The sequence below is a fragment of the Oncorhynchus clarkii genome, chromosome 16 (assembly GCF_045791955.1).
Source record: "Oncorhynchus clarkii lewisi isolate Uvic-CL-2024 chromosome 16, UVic_Ocla_1.0, whole genome shotgun sequence".
NCBI classification, from domain to species: domain Eukaryota; kingdom Metazoa; phylum Chordata; class Actinopteri; order Salmoniformes; family Salmonidae; genus Oncorhynchus; species Oncorhynchus clarkii.
Window position 1 is genome coordinate 52,888,151 of NC_092162.1, and position 13,186 is coordinate 52,901,336.

The 13,186-nt window shown below is 42.3% G+C and overlaps 2 protein-coding genes across 2 annotated transcripts in view; one reads left to right on the plus strand and one right to left on the minus strand.

The window, feature by feature from the left end:
• Positions 1 to 613, minus strand: part of LOC139368712 (protein bassoon-like) — a 172,675-nt gene extending 172,062 nt beyond the window's left edge. The window contains exon 1 of the mRNA XM_071107995.1: positions 410 to 613. Coding sequence (XP_070964096.1) covers positions 410 to 570 — 161 coding nt within the window. The 5' untranslated portion in view covers positions 571 to 613. The remainder of the gene's footprint in view (positions 1 to 409) is intronic.
• Positions 614 to 12,336: 11,723 nt separating this feature from the next.
• The window catches only part of LOC139368713 (helicase ARIP4-like), a 93,676-nt gene continuing 92,826 nt past the window's right edge, over positions 12,337 to 13,186 (plus strand). Inside the window, exon 1 of the mRNA XM_071107996.1 lies at positions 12,337 to 12,590. The gene's annotated coding sequence lies outside the window, so the exon portion shown is untranslated. The remainder of the gene's footprint in view (positions 12,591 to 13,186) is intronic.

The following is a 13,186-nucleotide window of genomic DNA, read 5'->3' on the forward strand; positions in this document are numbered from 1 at the left end:
CAATAGCTTCTCCCATGCAAACACCAATGCGGAAACGGAGGAGCTCGAGCATCCTTTATGACAACCTCGAAATAAACTAGAATTCAGTGGAGGGCCATGTCTTCTAACGCTATAATTGCATGGTTTTACTTTTTACCAATTACATTACACTTGATGGAGGGGAAATGCTACCCATTTCGCATTATATGATATGAATGACACGTCCCAACTGCGAACCCATGATAGGCAAAAAAACAAGTAAATTGTAAAAGCTTGTCAAATCCAACTGCCGAAGCCTAACTGCATCGTTTCACTACACAACGAGCAGATATAAAGCATCGTATGCAATGTCAAGTGTATAAGGATATGAAATCTATAATTTTTATTGATACTTGATATCAACTGCACCGTTGCTTATAACATGTCTTACCTATTCATCCCCGGTCCGCCACCCATTCCTCCCCCGGCAACAGCACCATTGGCGGGCTTGATGTGCTGTCCAGAGCCCGGTGCTGAAAACGAACCGGGAGCTCCAACCATAGAGATGGAGCCCGGTTCTCCGCTTCCCTCGATGCTTCCTTCGTTGCCCATCGTCTCTGGTTAGGAGACCAAGGAGACTAATCGTATTATTCGATAGTTTTTATAATTATATTAACATAGAAAGCTCAGAGGAGCGAACTCAGCGATGCTGCTCATCCACCGCCATCATCACCTACGATCCAGAGACCTGCGTGAGGCACGCGCACAGATGCGAGAAAGAGCCAGGGCACGAGCGCCGGTGCTGACGCTGAGATTGGCGTGCGCGTCGATTTATCAGACTATTCTCATGTTTCTTGGAGGAGAGGGAGCGCCCAGAGATCTTGGGATGATGATCTGTTTGTTATCTGTTGTAATCTGCTGATGTAGGCATCATGTGAACGACACATCCACCACCAAACACCCAAATCAAAATATATTTTTTAGAAACGCACCCACATGAATTAGTTAATTCTAGGCTTGCATACTGCCATAAAGGGGGCCACCAACAACACCAATGAAGTAAATGCATCCAGTACTATGCTATTTTCACATGAAAATAGCACTTGATATGTGTGATACTTCTGTAGCCTACGCCTAGACCAACATATATTTTTAAATAATTTGAATATAGGCCTACATTTATTTACAAAATATTATATAACAACGAAAAATAGGGTATAGACTAGTAAGTTCTTAGTTTTCAATCATGGTCAAATAAAACAAGCTTAGGCATCTAGTATGGACAGTGCTGGATTAGGCCCTACCAACCGGGCATGAAGGGCACATGCCGTGGCACCCAGACCTCCAGGGGGACCCCACTGATTTTGTTCTAAAGTTTGAGTTACTCAGATAGCATAAGAACACGGCATAAGCCATGGTAAAACGTGTAGAATTGCAGTAAATTCGTTTTAAAACGGCAACATTTTCCTCCACCACTAAGAGGGGGGCCTCTAAAATGTTCTTGCCCAGGACCCCAGATTTGGTTCGTCCGGCCCTGAGTGTGGAGGAAATGCTTCATTTCCTCTACACATCTTCAATAGATACAGTACCTCTGATTTGAGTAAAGAGGGGTCTTTCCTTTATTGAATTGGTCTACAAGCCAGGCAACTTTCCTACACAAAAAAAACATATAGACCTACACTCTTAGAAATATGGCTACAGTTAGTTTACAGTATTGTTCCCGAGGGTTCAAAATTATCAAAATATACATAATGTACCTTGAGGTACACATATATCAAATTGTATTTGTCACATGCGCCACATTTTTATTTCACCTTTATTTAACCAGGTAGGCAAGTTGAGAACAAGTTCTCATTTACAATTGCGACCTGGCCAAGATAAAGCAAAGCAGTTCGACACATTCAGAGTTACACATGGAGTAAAACAAACATACAGTCAATAATACAATAGAAAAATAAGTCTATATACAATGTGAGCAAATGAGGTGAGATATGGGAGGTAAAGGCAAAAAAAAGGCCATTGTGGCAAAGGTGTAGACCTCGTAGTTGTAACGGCTGTCTTGGGTGGAAGAAGGAGAGGACCAAAGCACAGCGTGGTTAGTGTTCATCTTTTTAACAAGAAACTGAACACTTCAAAAATACAAAACAACAAAGTGACAACCGAAACAGTTCTATCTGGTGCAGACACACAAAGACTGAATATAACCCACAAAACACAAAGGAAAACAGGCTACCTAAATATGGTTCTCAATCAGGGACAATGATAGACAGATGCCTCTGATTGAGAACCATATCAGGCCAAACACAGAAATAGAAAATATAGAAAAACTAACATAGACTGCCCACTCACGCCCTGACCATACTAAATAAAGACAAAACAAAGGAATAAAGGTCAGAACGTGACAATAGTTAAATACTTACTTACAAGCCCTTAACCAACAACACATTTTTAAGAAAAATAAGTGTGAAGTAACAAATTAAATAAACAACTAACAAATAATTAAAGAGCAGCAGTAAAATAACAGTAGCGAGGCTATATAGAGGGGGTACCAGTACTGGTAGTCAATGTGCGGGGACACAGGGTAGTCGAGGTAATTTAGGTAATATGTACATGTTAAATTGACTATGCATAGATAAGATAATAAACAGAGAGTAGCAGCAGCGTAAAAGAGGGGGTAGATAACCATGGTCTGGATTAGCTGTTCAGGAGTCTTATGGCTTCGGGGTAGAAGTGGTTAAGAAACTTTTTGACATACACTTGGTGCTCCAATACTGCTTGCCGTGCGGTAGCAGAGAGAACAGTCTATGACTAGGGTGGCTGGAGTCTTTGACAATTTTTAGGGCCTTACTCTGGCAACGCCTGGATGGCAGGTACTGGGCCGTACGCACTACCCTCTGTAGTGCCTTGCGGTCAGAGGCCGAGTAGTTGCCATGCCAGGCAGTGATGCAACCATGCTCTCGATGCTGTAGCTGTATAACTTTTTTGAGGATCTGAGGACCCATAGGCTTTGTTGTGCCCTCTTCACAACTGTCTGTAAGCTTACATGGTACTGTTCGGTACCATTTAGGGTACATGTGCGGATACAATTAAAAAAATTGCACCCAATATTCTGAATATAAAAAGGTACAATCAGTGGTGATCTGTCATTCAGGGTAGGTGGGGCTCTGTTTTGAGCCCCATATTTTTAGCTAAAATATGGGGGAAGGGGTTTGACTGTTTTGCATGTTATTTTAGCATTAATACATGTCACATATCAATTTGCAAACAATTTTAAATAAAGATAATTGTACTTAATAAAGCCGCATACAAACATTTTTTTGAGTAAGGCAGCTCCATAATCAAGGTGTTTCAGCCTAGCTCAGTGCTTTTTGTGATGGTGGGGCAGCCAGGGAAAATAGGGAGCATAGGGGTTGGTAATGTTCTCTAGTTGCGCCATGACTGGCTCAGTGGTCTGTCACTCATGGGGACACTACGTCACCGCCAAATCTAAGGGTAGAGCTAAAAAATTCAATCCCCTTGGATGCTGCCATAGAGTTATATTAGAAGTGCCCATCCAAGAAAGCTTAAGGTCGTTGGCCACAGATAAAATGACGTCAAATCACGTTATATCTACAGTAGCTTTGATTGGACGGATCATGTCAACATCATACTTTCAAAATCTTAGCTAGCAGTCATCATCATGAATCAAGTCGACAATCTACTGGGAAATCCTGTTTAATCCTTGTCATATGAAGAGAAATAATGAAGAGAAATTATAGATAAAACGTATCGGTGATCATCGGCCATTGGACATAAACATTACACAAGTTGGAAATCGCAAATTCAACAATGAGTGGTTTGGAAGGAATCAGTGTCTAAGTGCAAGCATTGCAAAGCAATCACTAGCCTGCAATTCAGTGGAGTAGGTCTGTGGTCCCAAATCTGGGTTTAAGGGTCTCTTTTCCAAGTTGAAAATGATAAACATTCAACATTGGCCATGCTGTCAATCCAGCATGATTTCTGCTGCGCTCACAACAACTGTTAATTTGGAACTAGGAAATCTGACTTCAGTGAGTTCAAGACAACTGAGAATTCGGGAAAAAACAAGCTCCGACTGGGAAAAGACGTTTTGAACGGTCATCCAACTCAGAATTGTAAGTTGGGAACTCTGCCTCTTTCTAAAGCTACGACCTGAAGATCACTGGCGTCATCATGATTCAACCTTATTTTTTTTAGTTCCCAGTTGTCTTGATAGCACCATAAATCCAGAGAATGGCAGGAAGTTTGATGACAACATTTTCCCACGAAGGACCGCCACGCCACCTTCCTATTCAAGTGAGCACTGCACAACAAGGTGAGACCAAAAATGTCTTGTATGCTGCTGCACAAATTATGTAATATGCCAGGTAGATATCTAATCTAATCTCTCTAATCAGTTTGCCATTCCCTCATGCCATAGTTTGTACATCTCAGTTGTAGTAGAAACCACATTTGTTTAAGCAAGTCAACCATATCAGCTATGGTTTTTTTAAAGGCAGTAAATAAGTCTGAATGAACTGTTTCGCTGCCAGACAAGGCTCACCTGATAGCCACGTGTAGCAGTGGTAAGGCCCTAACAGTTTGTGGGCACCATTTGTCACCGTTATAGTGGAATTAATGTATTGTTTAGTGTTGTATTGTGTAGTGGCTTTGCTGGCCCCAACAAGATTTACATGCTAGAATCGTCACTGGGTACAATCATCACACATTCTCAAAAACCACACCCATCATTATCATATTTTCCACAGTTGTTTCTTTCAATATGTGTGTTTTTGCATGCACATTGATTAATTGATCTCATACTACTCAAAGATAAATATATATATTTTTGTTAACATATCCAATCGATTAGCAGTTGGATTTATTGCACACATTACTGAGATGGTTGTTCCCATCTAGTCTCATTTATACATTTTTCTCACCTTTTTCTCACCTTGCAGTCACAAAGTCAGGTTGTGGTGATTATTTCGAGCTATCCTAACTCTGGCTGGTTTCCAATAGGAATTACATATCACTTCGCAAGGCAGCATAATGTGACTTGCCCGATGTGAGTTTCAGACCACTGTGTTCAGGTAAAACTAAGCTGTCAAAGTGTGGCCTTATGATATAGTATGTAATGTATTGCCATACAGGGTTTAATTTAAATTATAAAATATTCACTTAGGCACCTACTTGGTGAAGGCTACAGGACTGAAAGACATTGAATGCAACAACCATGTCTCTGTCACTAGTACAGGTAACTCTAAAATTCACTTGAAAGGCAACCTGGGAAATATGCAAATAAGACATTTTTAGTGGTACATTTTTGCCACTTAAAGAAACAAATGGCTCTGTCACTGTGGTCGTAGCCTAAAAAGTAACTTTGTACCTTTTCCAAAAGTACATTTTTGTACCTGTACTATCATGTTCCCCTACGGTACACTATTGGCTCTTTTATTAAGGTACAAACTGCAAAAAAAGCAAAAAAAGAAACTCTCTAAACTCCTCTAACTGTCAACTGCGTTTATTTTCAGGAAACTTAACATGTGTAAATATTTGTATGAACATAACAAGATTCAACAACTGAGACATAAACTGAACAAGTTCCACAGACATGTGACTAACAGAAATGGAATAATGTGTCCCTGAACAAAGGGGGGGGGTCCAAATCAAAGTAACAGTCAGTATCTGTGTGGCCACCAGCTGCATTAAGTACTGCAGTGCATCTCCTCCTCATGGATTGCACCAGATTTGCCAGTTATTGCTGTGAGATGTTACCCCACTCTCCACCAAGGCACCTGCAAGTTTCTGGGGGGAATGGCCCTAGCCTTCACCCTCCGATCCAACAAGTCCCAGACGTGCTCAATGGGATTGAGATCCGGGCTCGTTGCTGACTATGGCAGAACACTGACATTCTTGTCTTGCATGTTCATACTACCTCAATCAGCCTGACTAACCGGTGTCTGTATGTAGCCTCGCTACTGTTTTTCACCGTCTTTTTACTGTTGTTTTATTTCTTTACTTACCTATTGTTCACCTAATACCTTTTTTGCACTATTGGTTAGAGCCTGTAAGTAAGCATTTCACTGTAAGGTCTACCTACACCTGTTGTATTCGGCGCATGTGACAAATAAACTTTGATTGGATTTGAAATCACGCACAGAACGAGCAGTATGGCTGGTGGCATTGTCATGCTGGAGAGTCATGTCAGGATGAGCCTGCGGGAAGGGTACCACATGAGGGAGGAGGATGTCTTCCCTGTAATGCACAGCGTTGAGATTGCCTGCAATGAAAACAAGCTCAGTCCAATGATGCTGTGACACACCACCCCAGACCATGACGGACCCTCCACCTCCAAATCGATCCCGCTCCAGAGTACAGGCCTCGGTGTAACGCTCATTCCTTCAACGATAAACGTGAATCCCACCATCACCCCTGGTGAGACAAAACCGCAACTTGTCAGTGAAGAGCACTTTTTGACAGTCCTGTCTGCCCATAGGCAACGTTTTTGCCGGTGATGTCTGGTGAGGACCTGCCTTACAACAGGCCTACAAGCCCTGAGTCCAGTCTCTCTCAGCCTATTGCGGACAATCTGAGCACTGTTGGAGGGATTGTGCGTTCCTGGCGTAACTCAGGCAGTTGTTGTTGCCATCCTGTATCTGTTGTTACACGTGGTCTGCCACTGTGAGGATGATCAGCTGTCCCTCCTGTCTCCCTGTAGCGCTGTCTTAGGCGTCTCACAGTACGGACATTGCAATTTATTGCCCTGGCCACATCTGCAGTCCTCATGCCTCCTTGCAGCATGCCTAAGGCACGTTCACGCAGATAAGCAGGGACCCTGGGCATCTTTCTTTTGGTGTTTTTCAGAGTCAATAGAAAGGCCTCTTTAGTGTCCTAAGTTTTCATAACTGTGACCTTAATTGCCTACCGTCTGTAAGCTGTTAGTGTCTTGACGACCTTTCCACAGGTGTATGTTTAGTAATTGTTTATGGTTCATTGAACAAGAATGGGAAACAGTGTTAAAACCCTTTACACTGAAGATCTGTGAAGTTAATTTGTAAAAATCAAAATATCTTTCTAAGACAGGGTCCTTAAAAAGGGACGTTTCTTTTTTTGTTGAGTTTATGTACCTACAACTAAAGGTACAAAGGACGTACCTTACAGGGTACCCTGACAACGTTGGTAATTATTTAAGAACAAATCTAAACCTTTATTTCTGAGTGTATCAATACTTATGGTAACTTCAATGTCCTCTTTGAGCAGGAAATGAACACAGTAGCTCTCTCAAGCTACTGCAGGACTAGCTTTGTTCCAGGTCGTTTGTGCGCATTCCTCCACTACTTCAGGTCCAGGGCTAGAGCAATTTTTCTGTTGTTTCGCTAAGACCTTAAGAACCCCAACAATACAGATTAATAAATCACGTCAGGTTACGGCCCCACTTCAAGGTTGATCAAATCTCTTTAATGCTAAATAAACAATAACTTTGTTCCTAAACTTCCATCCACCATCACAGCTGATATTCTGATCCAAAGTCATCAAATAATCTGCCAATGGCCAGCAAAGCATCTTGGATGGACAGCCTCAGGCATTATCAGTCACACTGATGATATGGAGGTTGTGGCGCATACTTAAGGAGATAAAAATTAGGCATGTGCCAACACACCACTCCACCTCAGGCGGCACGAATGGGGAAATACCATTGGCTTGGCTGGGATGATTGATTGGCAGTAAGTCGGCCTTGATCAGCACTTTGGCTGCACACCTGTTCCATGGACCGCAGAGAAGAGCAGAGGCTGGGCAGTGCCAGTCTGCCAGTAGTTTATCTGATCCCCCTCTCCCCCTTCCATCACAGTCAGACTAGACTACAGCTAAAAGCAGCAATGAACAGATCCCTACTGTAATGCCATAAATGAACTAAACTAAAGATTTTCTCTCTGTTTTCATTTGGACTGTAGTAGGCCTATCACTGGAATCTAAAACAGAACTTCGTACCTAAAACTCCAAATGACTTGATCACCTTCACTACCGTATAATGAAGAACTTGTGTTGATCAATACACTGCCCCATAGGCCCGTCAACCACAGAGCAACCGGTCTCTATCTGTCATATCAGTTTCAACATGATTAGGAAAGCCTGGGCATTGCCAGAAGAGGAGAGTAAATGCAATGCCAGAGGAATATATACAAATACGGTATACTGTATACAGTTAAATATGGCTCTGAGATCAAGCCCTGTCTATATTAAATTATATCCATATAAGCTATAGTATATAGCCTAGCCTAATCCACCTGGAATTTACAGGACACAAACCCCTACCTATCCCTTTCATGAATGGGTTAATTCACTACCTGCCCTACATTGAGGTCTCTCCATCCCTCTCCACCACTCCCTCCCTCCTGCTACCTTTCCCTCTCTTCCCCTGTCCTCCCCATCTCACTCTCCACCTCTCCTCTCTCTTCTCTCCTCTCACAATAGAGTGGATATTTGACAGTCTCTCCCTGCTGTCTGAACAGAACATGTTGCTGGCGTGCCAATGCTGTATAAAGAAACCCAAGGGAAATCTGAGAGACAGATGGCTGAGAGGGAGAGAGAAAGAGAGAGATCCTGAGCAAAGCAGTCAGTCACCACCACTGAAAGACATCCACATTTTCCCTGCTGGGTAATTGAAGGCCCGTTTCTGACAACAAAAAAATATATCTACTCATAGCATTGCAGAAACTTGGTGGGAGCTGTGTTGAAAGATATTTTGACATTTGATTATGTTTGTGGCGTGTTGGAATGTTGGAGTGTTTTCAGACTTCAGGACACGTAGAGCTGCAACAAGTGTAGTCTGAGGATAGGTTTGGGAGGGAGATGAGTTTGTGAATGTCTCTTAAGTGGGTTTAAAACTCCACATCAGCAGGCTCTCAAATTAGTCCAAATTTGGTTTATAGTTGCATAATAAAACAAGGTTTTTAACCCCTCACGGTGATAACGTGGTATCATGCCAACAATGTATAAAACAGCCATGTGGTAATTAATATGGCATGTTAGCCCTATAAGCACTCTATAGAACAACTTGGCTTGTAATACGCATGATGACGTAAGACCCTGATTTAATTTAAAACAGCATATGACACCACTGAGAAATAAGCAGTGAGGCAGTCATTTGATTCTACAGTACAGAAGAAAAGCAGATGGAATTATCAAGGGTAAAATTCTGTTTGGTTCCTACAGGTCTATTTAGTCCAGCTGTGCTCCAAAACAGATTTGTTATAATGACTTAAACTTAAAAGCATGGTGGCCTATAGCTACATGAAAGCATGTTTGGTGGTAACCATGGAACCTAAATGCTGGTCGGACTGCACTAGGAAAATTACCATGGTGAGCTACCCCATCTAGTGGAGGAATACCATCATCATCATCACTAACAGCTGCAAACAGCATCATCATCATCATCAGTAATGTGATAAATTGGTGTAGAAGAACAAGGGTTGTCCACCCTCCTCATGGAGAGCCACCCTCCTCCTGGAGAGCCACCCTTCTCCTGGAGAGCCACCCTCCTCATGGAGCGCCACCCTCCTCCTGGAGAGCCACCCTTCTCCTGGAGAGCCACCCTCCTCATGGGAGAGCCACCCTTCTCCTGGAGAGCCCCCCTCTTACAGGATTTTGTTCCAGTCCTAATTTAACACACTTGATTCTGCAATTAGTTGTGTTCGTGTAAGTCTGGGAAAAAAGCCTGCACAAACAGTTGACAAGTTTCATCATGCTTCTATACAGAGTAATCAATGTCAGAAACATTATTAAGGGTGTGTATGGTTTGGTTGCATTCTTAAACACAAACTTAAACATCTGATTAAATAAGTAAGGAAAGGTTACATGGCCCCAGGTAACCCCTGTTAAGACCGACCAAAATAATAAAATCATCCTGGAATGGCAGTTGGGTATGATGGCTCTCTCTCAGCGCTAGGTGTATCGAGACCACTGTCAGAATGGGCCCTGCTTTGCTCTATCTCACTGTAGAGGATTTAAAAACAAACATGAAGAAGCACAGAAAACTGACAGAGGCTTGAAATGGAAGAAGGACTGCATCTCTCCCAGGAGGAGCTAGACTGGGCTGAAATGGGGGTAATTCTAGGCACTGGTGGTGTAATGCTGCTGAATTTACATTGCAGAGCACAGCCCAGACTGCCTGCCTGACTGAGTGCCAGCCAAGGCTCGTTGTGATTGATGCAGGGGATCAGAGGAACAGTGAGGGAAGCAACAACGACGGCTCCTCAGGAAATTGGAACAAGTTCACTGGCTCAGGGCCTTTAGCTCTCCGGCCACTAATTTTGGTCTCAATCTCCGACTACATTCACAAAGCCTTCAGATCCCTGTCGGGGGATTGGGAGACAGACAGAGGGTTGACTGACTGTATTTGAGCTGAGAGAAGAGTTATTACAGATGATAGACAGAATAGATAGATTAGATAGATAACATGCCATCATAACATAGAACAGAACATTGGGGGAGAATAAACAGACAGAGAGAAAAGATTCAATGTGAAAGGGCCATACATTTGGTTTGACATCTGCATTGGTTTGACCCAAGTCTGATGGCTAGTAAGGATAAATGCTGTAGCGTAGGTGTCTGCAACTCCAAAATCATCGTAAGTCAAGATCAGTCTTCAATAGCCTCCTAGCTACAGATTGTTACACAAGATAATGTGATTTATCAAAAATCTTTGGTAAATTACATTATCTGGTGTAATAATCTGTAGCTACTGGACCCACACTGGTTGAATCAACGTTGATTTGACATCATTTCAATTCAATTACATTGAACAAACATGAAATAGACGTTGAATTGACGTCTGTGCCCAGTGGGAGTAGTCTCCACGCCCCCATTAAACTTGCTCTGACTCCTATCATTCCAAACACTCCACACATTTTCAGTGTGCTGTTGTGGAAAAACAAGTCATTATTTTATAAGTTTATAAGAGAAATGTACCAAAAGGATATGACTTTAGTTAATTAGCTAATTAATTATTTTTTTACAGATCAATTATGTTTGCTTGTTAGAGTGGAAGTGAACTCTCCAACCAGGTAAATGATTTGAGGAGAAAACTGAAGTCAAAAGGGAATTCGGCAATGGAAGTTGATAAAAACAGGTCTTTATTGATATAACCTCAAGTTTGCAGGTGTGGTGACACTGATAGCTTGACTTCACAAAGAAGGTTAGGATAGCTAACGTAGCAGGTTAGGATAATTAACGTAGCAGATTAGGAGAATTAACGTAGCAGGTTAGGAAAAGGTTTAGGCTTAGCTAAAATGCTACAGTTGTCCCCAACGCAACACGAACATGCAACTTTTGGCCCGTAGCTGTACTCCAGTTTGCCACAACAGTAGAAGCGATCAGTTCCGAGAACAATGAGAGTCACCTGGAGGAGACTGGTGGGTGGAACCATAGGAGGAAGGGCTCATAGTAATGGCTGGAATGGAATAAATGGAACTGTATCAAACACATCCAACATAGAGAAAGACCTAGTTAAACTGCAACTTACACACATCACCAACACACACTTACCCCACCAGACATGCCACCAGGGGTCTTTTCACAGTCCCCAGGTCCAGAACAAATTAAAGGAAACATACAGTATTATACAGACCCATGATTGAATGGAACTCCCTTCCATCTTATATTGCACAAGTGAACCGCAAACCTGGTTTCAAAAAACAAATAAAGCAACACCTCACGCCTCTCCCCCATGTGACCTACGTGTTGTGTGTATGTACTGACATATATGTGGAACTAATAGTTGCACACACTACATGTTCATGTTTTTAAATGTATGTAAATTGTAAAGTATTTTGTCTGTAATGTCTTTTTCGTTATATGTCAGACACTAGTAAGACTAGCTGTCGCCATTGGTGTCGGCTAAGGGGGATCCTAATCAATGAAATCATATGGAAACCATGTTTGACTCTGTTCCATAATTTCATTCCAGCCTTTACAATGAGCCGTCCTCTTATTGCTTGTCCCACCAGCCTCCACTGGTGTCACCACACAGGCCCCGAGTCTTCATTGGGGTTTTTACCAAGAGGCCAGGGTTCCGGTCGAGAAGCATGGTTTAGACAGCTCCTACAGTCTTGCTTCGGTACTGCAGTTTAACTGACGCCCGGCCCAGAAAGATAGAGAAGTCAGATTAGAAAATTCCTAATTAGACACTTTTGTCATGACCTTTGTGCACAAAACATTAATTTAATTATTCTAATAATTGTCACTGAGGCCATTTTTTTCCATCACTCACAGCCAAAGATATTAACATTTTATATTCATCCAACGTCTGCCATGTTTTTGCATGATTTTGTTGCTGCTGATGCCGCGTTCAAAACAAGGAAATGTTTGACTTCCGAATTCAGTGCGTTCAAAACGTGGGGACTCTAAAAAAAACTAGGTCCAACTGGGAAAAATCGATTTGGATGGTCATCCAACTCGGAATTCCAACTTGGGAACTCGGGCCTCTTTCTAGAGCTCCGACTTTCCGACTTGAAGACCACTGACTTCATGATTTGACCTCGTATTTTACTTTGAACGCTGCGTAAGCGCTAGTGTGTATGTGAAGTTGGCCGTGTAAACCGGATGCAAAACTAATATAGATGGTCCTGGAATAGGTAGGTATATGCGAACATGAGCATATTATGTTGAAAACAATGGTAGGACATCTTCTTTCTACCTAAAATTGAGAGGATTTTTATAGATTTCTAAATGGCCTCCCATGGGTTCAAGGACCAATCACAATGGCAATACAAAACAAATTGTGATTAGGGAATGGGTATAACAAATCTGACCAATTGTATTTTAGACATAGACTGACCAATAGATTGTGGTTACATGTTATAGCCTACCGATAGTAGGCCTATTTATACCTTTTAAGATTAAGATAACTTTTTTGTTCAATTGCCCACAAGGTCCAACTGAAATATACCTTCTGGTTTTAACCCAACCCCTCCGAAAGATACACGGGCCTACATATACTGTTTTTTTGGAGAGGTGTGGGGGGCTGCCACGGGGAGTTGTTGTGGGTGGGTTAAGTGCCTTGCTCAAGTGCACAACAACAGGCGACGGCATCTAGAATCTGACACCAGTAATCCTCCAGTTGCCAGCTCACTTCCCACCAGATTCTTCCCATCTAACATGGGATTCAATCTGGCAACCCTCCGGTTCCTGGCTCGCCTCTCTAACCTCTAGGCTACCTGTCGAGAGATGA